General features: G+C 38.9%; 1 protein-coding gene and 1 long non-coding RNA gene across 2 annotated transcripts in view; one reads left to right on the plus strand and one right to left on the minus strand.

The window, feature by feature from the left end:
• NRF1 (nuclear respiratory factor 1) overlaps positions 1 to 21252 on the plus strand; it is a 143571-nt gene that overhangs the window by 72245 nt on the left and 50074 nt on the right. The window contains exons 5-6 of the mRNA XM_069087205.1: positions 1912 to 2052; positions 20658 to 20816. Of these exons, the coding sequence (XP_068943306.1) occupies positions 1912 to 2052; positions 20658 to 20816 (300 nt within the window). The remainder of the gene's footprint in view (positions 1 to 1911; positions 2053 to 20657; positions 20817 to 21252) is intronic.
• On the minus strand, positions 384 to 18443 carry LOC138160591 (uncharacterized). Its single transcript, XR_011168172.1, has 3 exons — positions 18181 to 18443; positions 1889 to 2032; positions 384 to 1589 (listed from the first exon to the last, which is right to left on the minus strand). It is a non-coding gene; the product is annotated as an uncharacterized lncRNA (long non-coding RNA).

Genomic DNA, 21252 nt, shown 5'->3' on the forward strand with positions numbered 1-21252 from the left:
TTGCTGGTAATTATTTCATACCATTCTGAAGCTCTGAAGCAAAAACCTGGCCTATTTTTATGTTGATTGAGAAATAAACAGCTCATATTGCATACAGCCTTCTAGAAAAGATCAAGAATAATCTCATCAAATTGCCATGGCAACACAAGCTGATTGCAATATAATATGATTATATATATATATTTTTTTAAGTTCTTATTTATTAGAAACCAAGATAAAATTAATTTCTAGAGTCAGATCAGTTCCCCAAGCTTTTCTTCTACTTTCCTTTCAAACCTAAATTGATTTAGCATATTTAGAGCATTCTATTTCTTTTCTGAAGAAACAGGAAAATTATTGATATCTAACCACTAATAGTTGTGACTTTTCAGATACTATAATGAGAATCAGGGGATTAGAAAAAGTCTTTCTGCTTTAAAAATTCTTTGTAATGAGACATTCCTATGCTATTCTTTCCTGGTTCAGGTAGTTAAAATGCAAGACTCTTAACAGCTTTGTAATATTTTTTTTAAGGGGTTTCTCTACATCATCTGTGAGTGGCATGTCTTATATAGGATAATATCTGATCTCATCTTGTTATGTATCCATAAGCCTGTGCCTCTTATTTATTGTCTTTATGCTTGGAAGAAGAGCACCTTTTTTGTTTTCAGTGGTTCTTCCATGCTTTTTTTATGTTTCTTGAGAAACAGACAGAACCACTATTATTTATTTTACATCTTGCTTACCTATTTTGTCTTACGATAGAAAGTTGTGCATGTGTAATTGTGCTGCTTCTAAGAGACAAATTAGTGACAGTGCAAGGAAAAGGAAGAAAAGAAGCTGGAAATACTGTTTTCAGACTTGCAATTGTCAGAATTTTATCAGCTTGAATTCCATGAGTAATGAATGGTGAGCACCAGAGAAGAAGGGACTTTGAATGACAGGACTCTTTTTACTTCTTTTCTGTGTCCCTGGTAGAGGCAGGTTTGGTCTTGAGTCACAGAGTGCATCATTACTGGCCATTATCTGCAATTTATTCTTGTTTTATCTTCCCATTTCCTTCCAGTTTGAGGGCTTAGGTGTGGAGCTACTGCCTGAGTGGGAGTCTGACCATATCAGAAAACTAACATCCAGCAGCTTGAGTGTGTCAGTGAGACTTTTAGGGACAAACATTTTCTAATATTTCTGATTTTTTTTGTTGAAAGTGTTGATAGCACTTTATTATAAAGTAAGGTTCCTTGAGCAGGAAAAGAAAGGTATATTTGGAAATACATGTGCTATAAAGACAAAATGCCTTTGTTGCAAAGAATACAAAAGTAAATTATAAAATTACTATAAAAATTCAAAAAAGATGACAGTAGATCATCACAGACAACCTAGGTGAATGGGGAAAGGCATAGGATGTAATACCACTGTTATTAAATTTGGTACCCTGAGTTTGGCCTGGGACTCCCTAGAAAGGAAATGAACAAAAAGTGTTGATTGTTTACTGTGTGCCAAGCACTGTGCTAAGTGCTGAAAATACGAGTGCAAAAGCTAGATAATCCTTACCCTCAAGGAGCTCTCACTTTAATGGGGAAGGCAGCAAATACATGGAGAGGAGTGGCGATCTGAAAGAGTTATGGTAAGTCTGGGGAGTCATACAGAAATGATTCCAAGTGATCAGCAGTGTTGCCATTTAACATCTTTCCCACTAGCTCCTTCCCACCAGTGTTACCCATAATTTCATCAGCTCTTTCACTTAACTTGGCCTCAGCATGATGATGTCTTTGGGACCAGCGGGTATTTTTATCTGCCAGCTGTGGAAGTGTTTGTCACTGGGCTTTGCCAAGGCTTAGGGAGAAGGAGTCCCACCCACCTTCCTGTTGCCTAGCACCAAACTGTTCTTGTTCTTGGGCATCTTGTTTACCTGTGCCTCCTAATTCCCCACAGGTGCGCAAGTACAAGAGCATGATCCTTGAAGACTTGGAATCAGCCTTAGCAGAACACGCCCCTGCGCCACAGGAGGTTAACTCTGAGCTGCCGCCTCTCACCATCGATGGAATTCCTGTCTCTGTGGACAAGATGACCCAGGTAAGGGGTGGGACATGAGGAGGAGACATAAAGAGAAGCTACATAGAACACACTCCTGGTAGCAGACATATGGGTAGGCCTCTGATAACTCTTCTCAAACTTGTCTTTGTTAATACTGTGAATGAGAAGAAAATTGGATGGGTGGTAAGGTCTTGGCAGCCATTTAGCAAACACTGAATTCTAGTTGTGAAAGAGAAAGTATAGTGGCAAAGAGTTAGGCTTTCAGCTATGAGATGGATGAGACTGACCAAAGATGAATGGCTAGTGTGAGCCTTCTTTAGTCTTAGTGCCTTTTTTTTCTTTCACCAGGAGCTCTATAACCCTTATTATAGCATAGAGTTGAGTTGAAGAAATTCTGTTAGTATATGAGACTTGCAGTAACTTATCAACCCCATTTCCCTCTACCATCTTCCCAAACAGCACTATATTATTGCCAAGAAAGTTCATATAAGCAAGGACTATGGGATTTAGAAGTAAACTTCTGAGCATCTGGTGCTGATTACTGGCTCCTCGAGCAGGGATGTCATATATGTGGCTAACCCAGCTCGGTAATATCTACTGGTATTTCTAAAATAATTATTACTGTTTCTATTTTCTTTAGTTTTTAAAACTCAAAGAGTGTACAGCCAAAATTCCTCTTTTACAATAAGCTTCCCTTATTCTGTTACTCCATTGATGTCCCAGAATTCTTGCCTAAGATTATGAAATTGGTCTTGGATCTTGACAAAGCTAAAGAGTAGTAGAAACTCAAATGGGGCCACACCAAAGGTACCATTCTCAGTAGATGACATCTTCTTTCTCTGCAGCTTGGACCAGAGATTTGATTTAGCATACAGAGTTATCAGAATTTGTATTAATAAGAAACCAACCTGTGCCATTGTAGTTTATAAAAATCACACGGACCTTTATGTGGACCCCTAAGTGATTTAAGTAATAATACAAAAGGGGAAATGCTAACCAATTGTCTTTTCCTATTGCTTTTCAATTACTCCTATTATCCAAGGACCTTGACACTCACACTATGATAAAGACAATTTAAGGAGAGATTTATATCAGTGTAACTAAGGTCATATTCTCTCTAGCTCTTAAATATCAGGAATAGGATATGTATAGCCCAGGACTTAGCTCTTGGTTTGTAATTTATAATAGACTTGGCCCACAATTGCTGATGGGAGGGGTATCTTTATATGCCAATCCTGACTGAGTAGATTGAATTTTACTTTAGTTTTAAACTAATTCTCTATTCTAAACTTATGTCCCTTTTTAAGTCCTAGTTTTCATGATGTTTCTATGTTTGAGTTCTCTAAATATTGCTTTCAGGAATAAATATTTCCTCTTTTTCTCTTGAAATGTGTTTCGTCTTTGGTACTAAAGGGCATTGTGACTAGCCCCAAGTTTTAGATTTCAGTCCATATGGTGTCTTTAAAGTTCCTAGTTGAAGTAATAATACCCACATTTGCTAAACCTAACTGTAATACAGACATTTCAGTGTTAGTGAAAAATTCCTTTAAATCTACTCCAGTTAGTGCACTAAGTGTGATGATGATCCAGAATCAATCCATCAACAAATACAATATTTGGACATTTGTAAGTGTTCTGAATCCATAAAAATTATTTAGTATCATTTTAGTGTTAAATGTATATTCTTGTATTCTGATTTGTTGAAATTGATAATAATAAGTACAGTGTATGTTTGGAGGGTGAGATTATTATTTTATCTCGGACATATGAAATATGAGATGAACAAGTTCTTTTGCAGATGCTTGGATGCCAAAATGGAAGCTAAAAAAAATATCAAATTACATAAATATTGTCAATTTTTGAAATAAAAAAACATCAATAAGGTTTTTTTAATTAAAAAAATTAAGAGATAGCATGGTATAGTCAGTGCTTATCAAACTTATATGGGGTCTTGATCAAGCACTAAAGGGGTTGAGACTAGAAAAATGTTTATGTTTAAGAATTGAGTGTTTCACTTAACCCCAATTGCCCTCCGAAAAAAAGCAAAAAACAAACAAGAATCGAGTGTTGCCTTTGGAGTCAGGAAGAGCTAGTTTCAAATCTTTCCTCTGATATTTAATTGCTAGGACCTTAGACCAAGAGTCACAGTTTGTGACAAAATCACTTAAGCCTTTTGTGACTCAAGCACCCCAGGATTTATCTTAAGTCATAGCCAGACCACCCCTACCCCCACTGAGGCAAAGCAAACAGACAAAAGCAAGCATTTATCATGCACTTACTATGTGCCAGACCTTGTGCTTAGACCCTGCCCCAGGGGCACAAATACTGGCAGAGAAAAAGCCCTTGCCCAAGAGATTACATTCTGATGGGGAAGACTAAAAGGTGGGGAGGACAGAGGGTGAGGATTTTGACTGAGAAGTCTGTAGGCATACAGCCTGGTAGAAATGGACGATGCAGTGACTGGCTTGGACTCCTTCCTTAAATGGAGGTTCTGGAGGAAGCCATCCAATCAGAGGGCGGCCCCCAGGAGCAGAGGGTACTTCTAGGTTGTGAATTACAGGGCTAAGTGATCTACCAGGATTAAGATCTGGGGCGAGATCTGAATTGGCAAGAGTTTTCCTCATGCTGATGAAATCACAGATCCTTCCCTGATTCATTGTTAAAAATTCTCTGATCTGGGGCAGCTAGGTGGTACAGTGAATAGAGCATCGGCCCTGGAGTCAGGAGAAACTGAGTTCAAATCTGACTTCAGACACTGAACACAAAAAACTAGCCATGTGACCTTGCCTTCTCCCCTCCAAAAAGCAAAAAAAAATTTTTTTAATTCTCTGATTTTTACAATAAGTCATGTGTAGTGATATTGTAGAAAATAGTTTAATCTCATAAATATGCCAAGCACTTTTCAGAATAGTGGGTAAACCTTGTTCCTATTTCATTGAACTTTTAATAGTTAGAATATTACCTGTCCTTGGTTATCTGTTGAGGTATCCTGCAACTCAGGAAAGAGTTAGCAAAATAAAATTGATTGACAGTAAACATTTTAAAACTCACCTTCTTTAGAGATTTTTGAGAAATGAATAGGATCTAACTTTTTTGGGGGTGGTCCTTCTTTAATCCTATTCAAAAACAGGAAATTGGGTTAAATGATCTCTTGACAAATCATCACTGATTTCCATTATGTGTAGAAGGCTTTTAATTTCTACTGAGTGTATTCTTTGGAAATAGTATGTCTTGTTAGAATGTGTTAGAAAGAGATCTTGGTGAAAGATTAAGATTGTGTAAGAGACACTCATCTTAAGAGGCTGTTTTGACTAAAATCCACTCCTTTCTTTTTGGGGTTTTTTTTCCTCCCTTCACCTCTTCCTTTCTCCCTTATACTTGGCTTCCTCTACTTATTCTCATTGGAGTAATTTGGATTGCTTTGATATTCCCTTTGAGTAATGATGCAATAGGCTGGTAATTTTTCATGGGATTTCGGGGAAATTGTCAGAAACACTATAGGTTCAATGCTTGCTTCATTAGGAAGAAGTTGTTAGTAGGGGTTGACATGTTTTTGCTAAAATGACAAATCATTTTTCAATTTAGGACACTTAAAAATTTAATAGAACTTAAGCGTTGTTGGTTCCACCCAAGTTGCAGCTAAATATGTCTGCTTGTCCTCTATAACCCCATTCCCATTTTTTTTCTCTGTTGCCAATTTTATAGTTTCTGTTTTACTCTGTAGAATTGTTTGATTATACACTGAACCAGGAGCCTAAATAATTAAAATTGAGTTAAATTTATAGTGAATTTTTTGGTGTTACAGCAAAGACCAAAAATTTTTTCCTTGAAAGGTTATTCAGAATTTCTGCTAATTCCCCAAATATTATAAGTGAATTCTTATGACCAGTGAGTACATTTATCTACAATAAAATGGCAGAAGTGCCATTAAGTGGAATTTCATGAATAAGAAAACTAGATGGAAGCCTCTCTCTTCATTACAATTGGGATGTTCATAAGTCTATTAATTTCAACCTATGACTTTCTTGCCATGACTTAAAAATAAGTTTTTGTTCTGGAGAACCAAACATCTCTAGTTTTCTTTTACTAGTGTCTGGTTGAAATGTTAGAGCCTTATTAGCTCCCTATTGCAGAGAACTAAAATCTATAATTCAGGTCCCAAGAGGGAAAAATGATGACCTGGAAATTGGAAGCCACGAGTTTCAAGGTTTTCAAGTTGGATGTGAAAGAAGTGATTGTGTTTTGCTTTTATGTATACAGAAGCTGAAACAATTGTTTCCATTTCTTTGGGAAGCATTTTTTTTTCAGTATTGAAATCAGTTATTTTTTCCTCTGCTATATGGCTGAAAAATACGTCTTTTAACTAGAATCTCAAGTGCACTGGAAGAGTTTGAAGAGGGTGTTGGGGGTGGAGGGGGGGGTGGGGAACAGTGTTGGTTTGCAGATACTTTTAGGAGAAGGAATGATAAGCTAAGAAAACAAGTTGATATCAGGTATTTATTTTTTTAACAGCAGCTTTCATGGGGTGTTCTGGTATTAGAGAATTTGAAGAGTAGGATAAATTTACACTATGTCTACAGAAATAAGGAGGCAATGTAATACAGTAGAAAGAGCACTACCTCTGGAGTCAGAGTGGCTTCAAATCTCGCCTCTAACCCATGTTAGCTTTATGACTTTAGTCAGATCATTAACCCTCTGGGTCTCAGTTGCATTATCTGTAAAATGTGAGAGTTGGGCTAAATGGCCTCTGAGATCCTTTTCCAACTCTAGAGATATAATCCAGTGAGCCTAATTTTAACTATAAAGTGTGAAGCCTGATTTTTAACAACATGAGAACATTTTTTTTTAACAACATGAAAACACATGAGAAATTTTATACCAGGAGTGCTACATTTTAAAGTAGTCACCTTGGGAAGATTATCACTGATTTCAACACTTTCGCTATTACTCAAAACATTTTTGACTCTTCTTTTTTGGAATTGCCATCAGAGCAAATTTTCAGGTCATAAAAGACTTTATAATCAGTGTTAAGCCCCAAACTGATGTTGCCCTATTATCGTTTAACTATTTTTTCAGGCATGTGATACCAGATGAATTTTGATTCTTTCCAAAAATTCAATCTGTCCTCAGAAGACAAAGATTTGCCACTGTTGAGGACATTCAAAAGAATGTGACACAGTCTCTAAAGGGATTTCCAAAAAGAGGAGTGCCGTACAATCAGAATATTAATCATAATTATGGCTCTGAGGTATTGCAACATGCTGAGTTGTCAGAGAATGATTAAATTATGCTGCCCAGGGTTCTCCACTATCTCTGTCAAAGCATAAGATAGTATGGAATTATATAGTATTTGTTGTTTTGTTGTTTTTCAGATGTATCTGACTCTTCACGACCCTATTTGGGTTTATCTTGGCAAAGATAGTAGAATAGTTTGTCATTTCCTTCTCCAGCTCATATATAGTATAATATTATTGAATTCTATAATTTTAAACCAAGAAAGAGAACTAGTATTTTTTATTTGTTGGTTTTTTTTTTTTAGTTTTCAACATTCATTTCCATAAGATTTTGAGTTATAAATTTTCTCCCCGTCTTTCCCCCTACCCCCACCCCAAGATAGTGAGTCTACTGAATACCCCTTCCCCCAATCTGCTCTCTCTCATATCCTCTGCCATTCACCCTCTAACTTTCTAGTAGGGCAAGATGGATTTCTATACCCCAGTGCCCATATATCTTATTTCCCAGTTGCATATAAAAAATAATTTTTTTTAACATTTGTTTTTAAAACTTTGATTTCTACATTCTCTGCTTCCCTCCTCACCCAGCCCCACTGGGAAGATAAGCAATTCAATATAGGTTGATTTATTTGGTTCTTTAAAGAAGGGAATGTGAAAATAACCATCCTCCATTTAATTGCCCTCCTTCTTTAGAGGTCTTTTGGAAACTGCAGCTTACCTAGCCTAAGAAAATAAGTTTGCATGAATGTGCAGGTAGAAGTGAAAAGATGGGTACTTTGATAGCTCTATGACCTTATTGATTTGGATACTCCATCCCAACCTTCTCACCCTCTGTGACTCTGGGTCATATTCTCTCAAAAATCTGGTACCCACCCAACTTGCTAGGGTCCTTGTACAACCCTTGACATGTCATCAGTCCTGGTGGGACGTTGGACTGTCAACTCTCAGTCTTGATATATGACCAGCCCGTTTTCTTTCCCAGGCATAGGTGGCAGAATGAGTAGAGAGCTAGATTGGATCAGGAAGACCTGGTTTGAATCCTGCCTCAGACACTTAGGAGCTTTGTGGTCCCAGGCAAGTCACTTACCCTCTCTCAAACTCAGTCTCCTCATCTGTAAACTGGGAGAATAATACCATCTACCTGAGAGAGTTATTGGGAGTGTAAAATGAGATAATATATATAAAGCACTTAGCAGACTTTAAATGGCTATACAGATGTTAGCTATTGTTATTATATAACACAACCAGTTGTCTGATGATCCCTGTCCTCTGCACTTCTTTGTTGGTGACATGTTGCAGCCCATTCTATTACTTCTCCCTTGTCTTTTGGTTAACTAGCAGCTGTACTTTTTGTGTGTATTTTGTGACTTACAGCCATTCGTTATCAACAGAATATGGCAGCATTTTGAGTTAACCAGTCAAATGCTTTTTTATTATCAATCTAGCAACCTAACTTTTTTGTTTTTTTAACTTTTAAAAACATGCTTGTTTTTAAGCATGGTGAGATTTTTGTGTTCTTTATCATTTTCATGGAATACAGTCGATTGTGTGGCTGTAAAGATAAGGAATTTCATTTGTGAAAGCCTTGGTATTCTCTTCTTATACTTTCAGCAATGATGCCCTTGATGTATGTGTGGGTTGTTCTCAAAAAGATTTTAAGTAAACCCAAGGACTGCAATTACTAAAATAAAGACTCACTGACAAAAACTGCTGGGAAAATTCCAAAGCTGCCTGGCATAAATTAATTTTAGACAACATCTTACACCCTAAACCCATAATAACCTTTATTTGCATACATGACCTAGATATAAAAGTTCTTATCACAACTAAATTATAGTTCCATTGAGTTACTAATTCTATTAACTAAGGACCAGTCTAGCTAAATGGAGAGAGGCCTATCTCTGATACATATATATATATATATATATATATATATATAGAGAGAGAGAGAGAGAGAGAGAGAGAAGCTGAAGGGAAATATATCAAACTGAGGACCTTTTTTGTATTTTTCTTTGCTTCATGAGATGACATTGGTATACTATTCAGCATTCCGGCCATAAACTTCTTCATACTTAGCTGGTCTGGATCCTTGAAGGCAAACAGCCTGCACTTGAAGCCATTGCTGCATAGTAGAATCTGACAGAATCTACACTTCACTAACACAGCATATGAGAATCCAGGGTCCCTCAGACCTCAAAATGAGGCATTGGAGTAGGGCTTTTTGGAGAAATAGAAGTATAGATATAGGTACCTATATATTTTTAGAGATCATCTCTCTCCCTGGGGGTATCTATTACATCTGTCTAAAATTCTGTTCATCAAAAAAATAGTAATAATAAATAAAAAAGGGGCAACTAGGTGGCACAGTGAATGGAGCACCAGCCCTAGAGTCAGGAGGACCTGAATTCAAATTCAGCCCCAGACACTTGACACTAGCTATGTGACCTTAGGCAAGTCACTAACCCCAATTGTCTTGTTTCCCCCCCCTCCAAAAATAAATAGATTAATTAAATTCTGTTCATCTCCCTAATTTATTTCTTGTTTATTTTATGATTAGATTTATCTAAGTCTGAGAGAGGATAAATAGAGGTGTGTCACTATTATAGTTTTACTGTATATTTCTTCCTGTAACTTGTTTAACTTTTCCCTTAGAATTTAGATACTACTCCATTTGGTGCATATATATTCAGTGTTGATATTAATTTAGTCTCTATGGTAACTATTAGTAAAATGTATTTTCCCTGTTTATTTCTTTTAATTAGTCTAATTTTGTTTTTGCTTTGTCTGAAATCGTGATTGCTACTCCTACATTTTTATTTCAGCTAAAGCATAAATGGATTCTGCTTTAGCCCTTTATTTTAACTCAGTAAGTATCTTTCTGTTTCAAGTGTCTCCCTAATCTGTTTGCAGGTTGGTTGTTTTTCCTATGAACCATCTCACATTTTCTTCTGTTTTTATTTTCCTTCAGCCTTTTGACTTTTTAAAAAAAAAATTCTTGATGTTTAATCAAGTCATTAGCTTCTACATGGCCAATTCCAGTTTTCAGAGTTATTTTCTTCAGTAAGGGTTTGTATTTCTTTTTACCAGGTTGTTAATTCTCTTTTCACCTTTCATAGCTCTTATTTCTTTTCCCTTCTTTCCTCTGTCTCTCTCATTTAGTGTGTGTGTGTGTGTGTGTGTGTGTATATACACACACACTAAAGTTGAAAAAAAAAATGAATATATATATATATAACATACTAAGTTGAAAAAACAACTCTTTAAGTCTTCTAGAAATTCTCATTGGGCTTGTGTCCGATCTTAAATTTTTCTTTGAGGCTTTGCTTGTCCATGTTTTCAAGTCATTGTCTTTTCTGTTTGTATCTTGAATTCCACTTTCACCATAGTAACTTACTCTTTATGGTCAGGTTCTTTTTTTTGTTTACTCTTTCTTCTATCCTACTTTTTTACTTTGGACTTCATGGGCACCATTCAGTTCTGGGGGAAATGTCTAGTCTGAGCTTTTGTTTTTCTGCAAACTTCTGTTGCTTTCATAACTCAGTATCTGTGGGATGTACAAGTTTTCAGTGCTCCCAAAGTGGGGTGATCTAGGGAGATTTCTGTTGACTGCACTCTTGAGCTCATCTCTACATGTTTCTGACCCCAGGATTGACTTGTGTGTAGATGAGTTTCAGTAGACTGATGCTGGATTCATTTACTGTTAGGCCACTGAGAGGTACTGCAGGTTCAGAATGACTTAAATGGTGATTCTTCTTTGGTCTGGGACACTCATGCCCTAGTTACTCCATTTCTAGGCTTATGTGTGGCTAAAGGCTAGAATTGAACTCAGTGTTAACACAGCTCCATTTTTGGAATAGAACTTGTTCTGTGCTTAGTACTCATCTAAGGCCCACCCTTACTTGCAGCTGCTTCTCTTGGCCCTGGATCTGTGACTCAGAACTGGGTACTGGCTGACAGCTGCAAGATGGTACCTGTTCCTGCATCCTGTCCTGGTGCTTCCTGCACTGGCACTCTATCTTGTCCTGCTTTCTATCCCTGATTGCTAGAATGCTTTCCAGTGCTACTATGATGTCCCTGTGCACATAGCCACCCCCCTTGACTAGCATCTATAGACCTCTCTGTTTCCTTAAGTAGCCTTGTGCTTAAAAAAAAATGACTCGCTCAGATTTTTTTCTTGGCTTTCCCAACTAGAATTTGATTTCCTAGACACATTTCCTAGGTTGTTGTGGAGAAGGTGTGCTGGGGAGCTAGGCAAAAATGCTTCCTCTCACTTTACCATCTTGACTCCAACACCACTGCATCTATCAAAAATGATATAGTAAAAATTGTTACATGCCCTTTATGTAAAGGAGAATGAAATTTAGAGCAAATCTTGTTTGGTTTCAATGTGCAGTCCACATTTAACGCTTTGAAAGAAAAAAGCTAGTGGTGGGTCACTTACTCCATGTTTAGAGCAGGCCACTGTGATTATGGTGTGGTCTCAAACTGTAGAGAGATTATCCTTTTCAACTTGGCCAATTACCAGGGATAGAACTGGTTAAATACATGGAACAGGGAGTTGAGGGAGGCTGTAGGACAAACTTGTAGCTCTGCATTCCAAAGTTTTTGAGCTGAAATTAAATCTTACTTTGTACTAAATGTAGGATAGGACCATGTCATCACATTTGATATGCAAAACTTGATTGGAATGTATTATCATGAGTGAAGGTCTCTCATTTGTAACTGACAGCTTTCAAACCTTTTCCCCTGTGCTAACTCAAAAGTCCTCAGAGGGGCTGCCAAACATGTGGTTTTAACTATCATATAGTCTTTTAAATCTCAAGCAATACCCCATACTTGTCATTTTAACTACTGAAATAAATATATGGACTTTGTATTTTTAAAAGAATGGTATTCAATTTTCTTAATAAAAAAGTTGGAATTGGCAAAGTATGACAAATCACTAGCCATCTGGCCTTCCTTTCCTGGAGCAGCATAACCTTTACTCTTTCTAAAGTGTCCAATTGAAGCTTTCACTACTGAAAAGTGTTTAAGCACCTCATTGTACATGAACCTGCACACTAGGCCATCAGAAACGAATTCAGGAAACAAGTGCTCATTCCTATGACAGACAGTATAGTCATTTGAAAAGAAATAGAAGAATGAAAACATTATGCTTGCTTAATAGAAACTATAATATTTTAATTACACGCATGTCACTGGCGAATGCATTTTAAGAGGGTAGATTAGAAGAGATATGTAGTTAGGCATATAGAGAAAGGGGCATTTATTTACATAAATAGGTACATACTGAAGGAATAGAAGGTACATTTGGGAAGGAGGGCACTAGCAACTGAGGAAGTCAGAAAAGGTCTCATGTAGAAAGTGGAGCTTAAGCAGAGTTTTGAGGGAAACGAGGGCTTTTCAAAGATAGAAGTGAGATGGGACTTCATTCCACACGTGGGGGACAGCCATTCCAAAAGTATAGAGTTAGAAGATGAAGTGTCAGGTGTAGCAAGGATAGCAAGGAGGCATGTCCAGCTAGACCACAGATATAATAAGATATATAATAAGATTGCAAAGATAGTTTGGAGCAGGTTTTGAAGGGCTTTAAAAGCTAAGCTGAGGAGCTTATATTTGATCTAGGAAGCAATAGAAAACCCACTGGAGTTAACCAAGCAGGGAAGTAATGTGATCTTTGGAAAAATCACCCTTGCCAGCTGTGTGGAGGGTGGATTGTGGAGGAGAGGAGAAGACCTATGGTAGGGATATTAATTACAAGACTGTTAGAATAATCCAAATGGGAAATAATGAGGGTCAAAATGAGGGTGGTAGCCATGGAAGTAGAGGAAAGGGGACAGATATGAGGTGGGAAGGTAGAATTGATCAGATTTGGCAACTTGTTTGGATACGTGGAGTTAGGGATAGTGAGAAGTCATCTTGGCCCTGAGGTTGCAAACCTGGGTGACTGAAAGGAAGATAATGTGTTGGAGGAAAAGATAATAGGCTCAGTTTTAGACATGTTGAGTTTGAGCTGCCTGTGAGACATTGAGTTTGAAGTATCTAATAGACAGTTGCAGATGTACGAACAGAGGTCAGGAGAGACCAGGGGTGGACATGTAGGTTTGGAAGTCACCTGCATAGAGGTGATAATTAAGCCCTTGGGAGCTAATGAGGTATAATGGGAATGGGAATTGAAGATCTTCCCTGCCCCTGAATAGACCTAGGTGGGAGCTTGAAGACCTCCCCTGCTGAAGGGTGCAGCAGAGCCCACAGGAAGCTTCCCTGCTGTGAAGATAAACTCTATCCCCAAATAGGCTAAATATAGTCACATGGAACCTGTGGTGGGAAGAATTTGCTGAAGGAAAGCAGAGCCCACAGGAAGCTGGTGAGAGCTAGTGAGATGGTGGGAGAGAGAGGAGCTCAGGCAAGGAGATAGAGAGGTTTGTGAGTAAATATTGATCTTGTATTGGTTTGTGGGAAGGCTGAAGGATGCTGTGGCTCTCAGCGTTATTGTGGCTTCTGAATATCTTTGGTACTGTGGTGGAATCAGCTTACTGTTTTTGGGATTCAGTTTTCTGGTGTCTAAATAATGCTTCAGTTCTGTCTTCTATCTGGAGAATTTGGTACATTTTGCGATCAAATGTCACACGATACTTATAGTAAAAATCTTTATTGTGATCATGGGCATTGTAAATATTGCATTGGCTCTACATGAGGTACCTAGGAAGAGAATACAGAGAGGGAATAGAAAAAAGCTCAGTGCAGAACTTAGGGGGCCACCACTGTTTGGAGGATATGGGTGATGGAGTAGCAAAGAAGGCTGAGAAGAGTGATCAGACAGTAGCAGTGTAATACTAGGTCTGAGGGGCTCGAGACAGGGTCAGGATTTCATTGACTGCCAAGAATTTCACACATAGAATTTAAGCACAGTGATCCTTGAGGAGATAGATGGCTCCATTGTTCTCTTTTTATCCTAGAGCAGAGTGCCTGAGATATAGTAGGCACTCAATAAGTGTTTGTTGGGTTTCAGTGAATTGAACTTGACTGTGAAGGAAAGGAAAAAGATGGAATAGTAGTAGCTCAAGAGTGCAAGGGTCCAATTTTAGTATCTTGAGAATTAGTGTAAATTGAATATGTCTCTATCCTAAAGGGAAGAAGCCAGTGAAAATGAAGTTCTTGGGTAGGTCAGAGAGGAAGTGACTACATTGCAGGAAAAAGGACTGTGACCTTATTGAGAAGGAAGATCATCTTCCTTTAGGTAAAAGGGAAGAAAACGGGGGCAGAGGTTCAGTGAAAGGGAATAGAAGCATTCCTCTCACTCCCAAGGTTTTAAGATAGTCATCTATCTATCCATGTGAACTGAGGGAAATAGTGGCACAGGTAATATAGGATAGACTGTAGTAAAAATGTGTGTGCATGCGCTCGCACATTAAGCCAATTAAATTTAATTAAACCATGATCTGAATTCTGACCATGTGCTTCTTCATTCTGCCTCCCTTGTTCAATTTAATCCTCTTTCCCTCGGTACTTGGGACGGGCAGCCAACTCCATTTTAGCCCTCAGCTGAGTTCAGACCTCTTTTCTGTTCGCTGTCCGAATGGTTCATAACTTCAGTAGGACCTATGGAGGTAAATGTTCTTTGAAAAACCTTTTCTTGGCATTTGAGCTTGAGGATAGGTGAGGAATCTCAAACTTCCCAAGCTGTGGGCTGTGTGCAGAGTAAAAATAAAGAGGGGGGGGAGTAAAAGCTCAAAAGTACAAGATTTGCAATGATAATACATTGGGGGATAAAATAAATTCCTCCTAGCATGTCTTGAGTTGTCATTTAATCTTGATTGGGTTACAACAGCAAAAACTTTGGGAAATCTTCACTTAAAATTTTCTGTAGCTTCTACATTAACTTGACTTTTGATACTCCCCTCCCCCCAGCACAAATGCATCTGATGTTTTGTTCTCTGCCCAGTCTGATATAAAGTGGAACATTTTTTAGAACGATGCTATCTGATGCTTTGGGATGGGATCGTTGAGCCTAAATTTCAGAATGTCCTGTCTGATCTCTCCCTTAATCTGGGTTGCCTAAGGCAGAATAGATTGGTATAATAGGCCCTAGAAACCTGTTCTAGCCCCTTAAAATGCCAATTAAAGAAAGTCTTCATGCTTAAGCTTTAACTTTGCTGTTCCTGTTGATTGTCTCCCCAGTGGATTAAATGCAAACCCATCTTAACAAGTTTCTTGAGTATCCTGTGCCTCTGAAACTCTCTAGGACCAGTAATTAATCAGTCTAGTAATGAGAAGTACAATATAGAATCCTGGAAAAGAGCCATTTAACTCTTTCACCCCTTGGCAGTCAGTTTTTCTTTGCTTTTATTGATTATTAAGGGAGTCTGGCACTACTGATGGGTGGCCTATGTAAAAGTGGGTTGAATTCAAGGAATTTATGGGAATGGTGTGATGTAAGTTTGCCCTCCTGAATGTAAATAATACTTTTATATCTTTGTGAACTCGTATGCCAAAAAAGTTCCTAACACCTTGTCCTTGACACTCTCAAATGGTTCAGCATCAGAAACTAATAGGATTTTATCTGTGGAAATGACCTTAGAGAAGAGGCATTACTCTCTGCTTTGTTGCTGTACCCTAAGGATCACAGGACCTTTCCATCTGATCTGCAGCTGAAACCTTCCATATGCATTATCTCCCCCCTTAGAATGTGAGCTTCTGGAGAGCAAGGACTGTCTTTTCTCTTTGTATTGTCCAAATTTGACACACAGTGCTTGGCACATAATAAGCACTTAATGAATGATAAATAAAAGATTTCACATACTTAACATCAGCCATTATATCACGACTCACCTTGTAAAACAGTGGTCAGGAAAGTAAGATGGCAGCCTCATTCACACCCCTCTGCCCTTAAATCTTCAGCCTCTTTCGGCCTGTTGGTTCCTTTACTTTTGCCTTCAAACATGTCCACATCTCCCTGTCCTTAAAAATACCTTTACTAGCCCTTGCCTAGTCCCCTCAAGCTATCATCCTGTGCCCCTCCTCCTTTTCTCAGTCAAACTTCTTTTTAAAAAACCAGCTCTTATTTGTTGCCTCTTCTCAATTTCCTTAGCGTGTTACATTTTGGCTTCCAACCTCATCATTCAAATGAAACCACTCTCTCCAGAGTTACCAGTGATCTAATTGCCAGACCTGATGGACTTTTTTAAGTCCTCATACTTCTTAACATGTTTGCTGTATTTGACACTGTTGTCCATTTTTTCCTCTTGGATATTCTCTGTTCTCTGGATTTAGAGATACTGTTATCTCCTGGTTTTCCTTGTGCCTGACCATTCTTTCTCTGTCTCTTTTGCTGGGTCAGCATCCATATCATATCCCCTAACTGTGGGTGTTCCCCAACAGTATATCCTGGATCCCCCTTCTCTCTTTACATTCCCTCTCTCGGTAACTTTATCAGCTCCCATGGGTTTAACTATCATTTCTAATAAATAACTCCTAGATCAAAATATCTTTCCTAGTCTCTCCCCTGAGCATCAGTTCCATATCATCAATTGCCTATTAGATATTTCCTTTTTTTTTTTTTTTGTGGCCAGGGCAATTGGAGTTAAGTGACCTTGTGCCCAAGGTCACACGGCTAGTAAGTGTTATCTGTCTGAGACAAGATTTGAACTCAGGTCCTCCTGACTCCAGGGCCAGTGCTCTATTCACTGTGCCACCTAGCCACCCTCTATTAGACATTTCTAACTAGATGTGCCAGAGATACCTCAAATTTAACTCATTATCTTTTCCCCAAAGCCCTCTCCTCTTCTAGACTCCTCTATTTCTATTAAATATACCACCATCTTTCTAGTCTTTTGGGACATAGCCTTAGTCTCCTGATTAATCTCCCTGCCTCAGGTCTCTCATTCCCCTAATCCATCCTACACACTGCTCCCAAAGTCCTTTTCCTAAAACACAGTTCTTCCCTAGTTACTCCCCTGCTCCCACCAACTTGATTGGTGATTTCCTTTTTGCAGATGATTTCCTTTTCTCTCTTGACACTGCCAGCACCCTATTGCAGGCTCTCATCTCATATGCCTTCGCTTTTTATGATAGCCTGCTTGTTGATCTGCCTTCCATAAGTCTTTTCCTGTTATAGTCTATCTTCCTTTCAGCTGCCAAAGTGGTTTTCTTAAGACACAAGCCCAACCACAGCTTTTGAGCTCTCCCTTTCTTTCCTCTCCTTTCCTTCTCTCCTCCTCAAAATGAAATCCAGTAGCACCCTATTGCCTCCAGGATCAGATATAAAAACTAATGTTTGGCTTTTCAAACCCTTCATAACCTTCCCTCTCCCCAACCCCCACTTTTGTAGTCTTATTACTCACCCCCCTTTCCCTCCACATATTCTTCCATACATTGACATAGGCTTTCTGTTGTTTCTCAAACAAGACCCTCCATCTCTTAGCTCTGGGCCTTTCACAGGATGTCTGCCATGCCTGGAATGCTTTTTCTCCTCATCTCTACCTCGTAAGTTCCTGGGCTTCCTTCAAGCCGAACCTAAAGTCCCACCTTCCTCAGAAAGCCTTTGCCAATCCCTCTAATTCTAATCTCTGTTATTTGTTTATTTATCTTGATATATTTGTACATAATTGTTTTCCCCATTAGATTGTGAACTCCTGACAGGAAGGCTCTGTCTTTTGCCTATCTTTTTATACCCAACATGAAGCACAGTACCTAACACAGAGTAGACACTGACCAACAATGCAACTCCTTTGTTTAAATTTTAAATCCCTTCACACCCCTTCCCCTAACCTATCTTTCCAGCCTCACTGGACATCACTTCCCCTCCCCACACTCTTTGATCCAGCCATGCCAGCCTTCTCCCATTTCCTCACTCCCCACCCTTCATCTCTGGTGAAGTGCCCTTTCAGCAGCTTCCTCAAGTGTCTGGACTGCACTCCCCCACCCCACTTACCTTCGTCTCACAGGGTTCTCTTCTTTTAAGATCATCTTCCATCTGTATGAAGCCTTTCCTGACCCCACCAATGCTAGTGCAGGCCCTCTCAAACAAAGTGCTTTGTATTTGACAATATTGGATATATTTTTGTAATGATGCTGTCTGTTTATATATTTGTATATGGGCTTCTTGTCTTCCCCATTAGAATGTAAGCTTCTTGTGAGTATGGGTTGTTCAATTCTTTGTTCTTCTCTTCATAATGCCTGACACAGAGTCAACATTTAATCTATGCTCAACAATGGATTGATAATTGCCTGGGCCTGAATGACTGCATTCAGGAGTCTAAAAGAGCTCCTCCTCCATGATATTTGAGTAATTATGGAGAAAAGAAGTGTCATGAGACTAGTGAGGATAAGAAGATAGGGTAGATTTATTGGACTGCAGGCTGGCAGTTTTGATTCTTGGGAAAACTTTAGGACAGATTATTGCACATATGTTTGTGAGTATTTAGAAAGGGAAGCAGTGATCGCTAGCTGCCAGCCTGGGCTCATTTAAGTACAAGTCATGCCAGATTATTCGTTTTTTTCTTTGACAGGAATAGTAGACTAGTTCTTCTAGGAAGCACTCTAAATATGATGGCCCTGGATTTTTTGGTAAGCTATTGCATAAAGGCTCTTACTGTCTCCTTATTGGTAAAGTGGAAGGTTATGGGCTAGATGGATTTGGAAGAGGATGAACAAGTGACCTTACAAAAAAGCACTGAGCATTAGATAGAAGTTGCACTGGTGGGTTAAAGTACTTTGAATCTGGTGTTATTGCATTCATCATCTTTAGCGATTGAACTTCATGGCATTTTAGATCCAGAGTCAGAAGGGACTTCAGAGACCATCTAATCCCATCTCTTCATTTTACAGATAAGATAGTCAGCCTTTTCTTTTAGTTTATCAGGATTTCCTTAGGTGTTCTTGAGTGATGAAACCACAGAAATGAAGAACTTTCCTTTAAGAACTTAAAAGAGAAGAGAGTTCTAGATTTATATCTGTGAAGAAAACATTATTTCTCTTATTTTTCTTCTGAAAGACCTGAGATTAGCCTGTTTTATACAGGCAGGGTTAAGCCTTTTATTTCTTTGTGAATTTGAACTAGGAAAGGACATTCTCCAGAGAGTCCAGGGTGGAAAAAAGGCATGACTTTGAGATGCTCTGTCTTAAAATAACCAGAGAAGTGACCTCATGGGCCAGTTGATAGCTTGGATTTGCAAATGGATATAGTCTTGTTAGCCTACTGTTTGACGCCGCAGAGCCAAATATATACACAAGTGTGTTGTGTCATATCCTATAGGCAGGATATGTCTTGTAGAGGTGGGGGCTTATCAACAGAGGTAAAGAGGCAATGCTTGGCACCGAGACCAGGGAGAAAAAGGAGGCCTTCACTACCCTTTGGAGCCCCTTGTTGTGGCTGTAACCAGCACTGGACGAATATTTCTTTTCCGGTTGAATTCTCTACCATCAGTACAGCCAGTACTGTATCCTCTCTCGTCACTAGCACTTGAGTGTTTCCGTCTCCACTCTAGAGATGAACCTCTATCCTTGGACCTGACACTGTAGAAAGCTTCCTCTTGTTTCATTGCTTCTGTTGACTTTCAACTGTAAGGGCTTTTCCTTTGGCTGCCCTCATTGTGTGTCCTGCTTGTCTTTGGAGAACTGTCTGTGCACCAAGCTAAGGAGGAAGGCTAACCTTTTTCGGATGAATGCTTGCCATAAAACTAGCATCAGCCAATTTAAGAAATTTTTACAAAGTAATCACATTCTCGATAAACTTTGGTTCCTCTGGGGAGCAGGAGATTGAGGGGAAGGAAATGGTGGTGAATTCTTCGTGTTTTGTAATTTTTTTTATCTAGTTCCTATTCATGAAATAAATCTGAATGGAGTCCATGCTGTAGTGGCATCCTGTTTTCATTTGTTGAGTATGAGAGTCCTTCTAATGCCTTACAGAAACTTAGAGAAATGTCTTTTTTAAGACACACCTGCTTATGGTTTGTTTTTTTTCTGACTTTCCATCTGTTACTTTCTGAGATCAGAATTGTTTTTCAAAAACTAGTTATTGCTTCTGAAGAAGGATCCTGCTCCCTTGACTTTGTTTTGCCACTCTGCTGCCCTTTGTGGCATTAGTTGTTTGACCACCTGGTAACTTTGGGAGCAAAATAAGTCATGGGACCAAGAGCATCTTGAGAGAGAAATCCTTCTTCCAGGCAGATGCCCTTGTTGATAGAGAAACAGTATCCAGCAATGTTACCTAGAACATAGTTTCCCAGCATTCATGTTTTCCGGAGAGTTGAAGAGCCATAATCTCTTAATAGGAGCTCAGTCCCATCTTGCAGGGTCTTCTAAGACTGCTCTTTAGTTTGATGGTTTATAGGCACAAAGGTGGAGGAATCCAGCCCAGTACAAAGCAGCCTCACTTCTCCTCATGCCTAATTGTTCTGTCTTTTCTAGGCTCAGCTTCGGGCATTCATCCCAGAAATGCTAAAGTACTCCACAGGCCGTGGGAAGCCAGGGTGGGGGAAGGAGAGCTGTAAACCGATATGGTGGCCAGAGGACATCCCATGGGCAAATGTCCGCAGTGATGTCCGAACAGAAGAACAGAAACAGAGAGTGAGTGTCCCCTGAGCCTGAGCTGTTTCAGGAATGTATGATATGTAGAGGGAGGCATTCCCTCTTGTGTTCCCCAGCTCCTTTAGGTTGGAGCAGCATAAAATCTAAATAAAAGACAAATTAATCCACTTAAAATAATTCTAATTTGTCTCTTACACCTGTCCCTTTTCCTCTGCTTGCTGTCTGTATAAGCCTCAGGTAAGGCCACTACCTGTGTCAGATATCTTGAAGACAGTGTTAACTTTATGTAGTGCTTGGAAGGAAGACTGTGAGCTGGAAGTAAAGGGAGCAGTAACTTCAGAGACTTGGATGTTTTCTCAGTTCTTACTGACTTTGTTTATTGTTGAATGACAAGTGGTTTCTCTGCCACTTGTGTGGAGTGTATTGGTAGACCTGACAATGCTCTCACTAGCTCAGAAAATTCCATTGATTGGAA

This window comes from Petaurus breviceps, unplaced genomic scaffold, assembly GCF_028583685.1.
Source record: "Petaurus breviceps papuanus isolate PSGF00001 unplaced genomic scaffold, PetGlider_PUasm1.0 181, whole genome shotgun sequence".
NCBI lineage: Eukaryota > Metazoa > Chordata > Mammalia > Diprotodontia > Petauridae > Petaurus > Petaurus breviceps.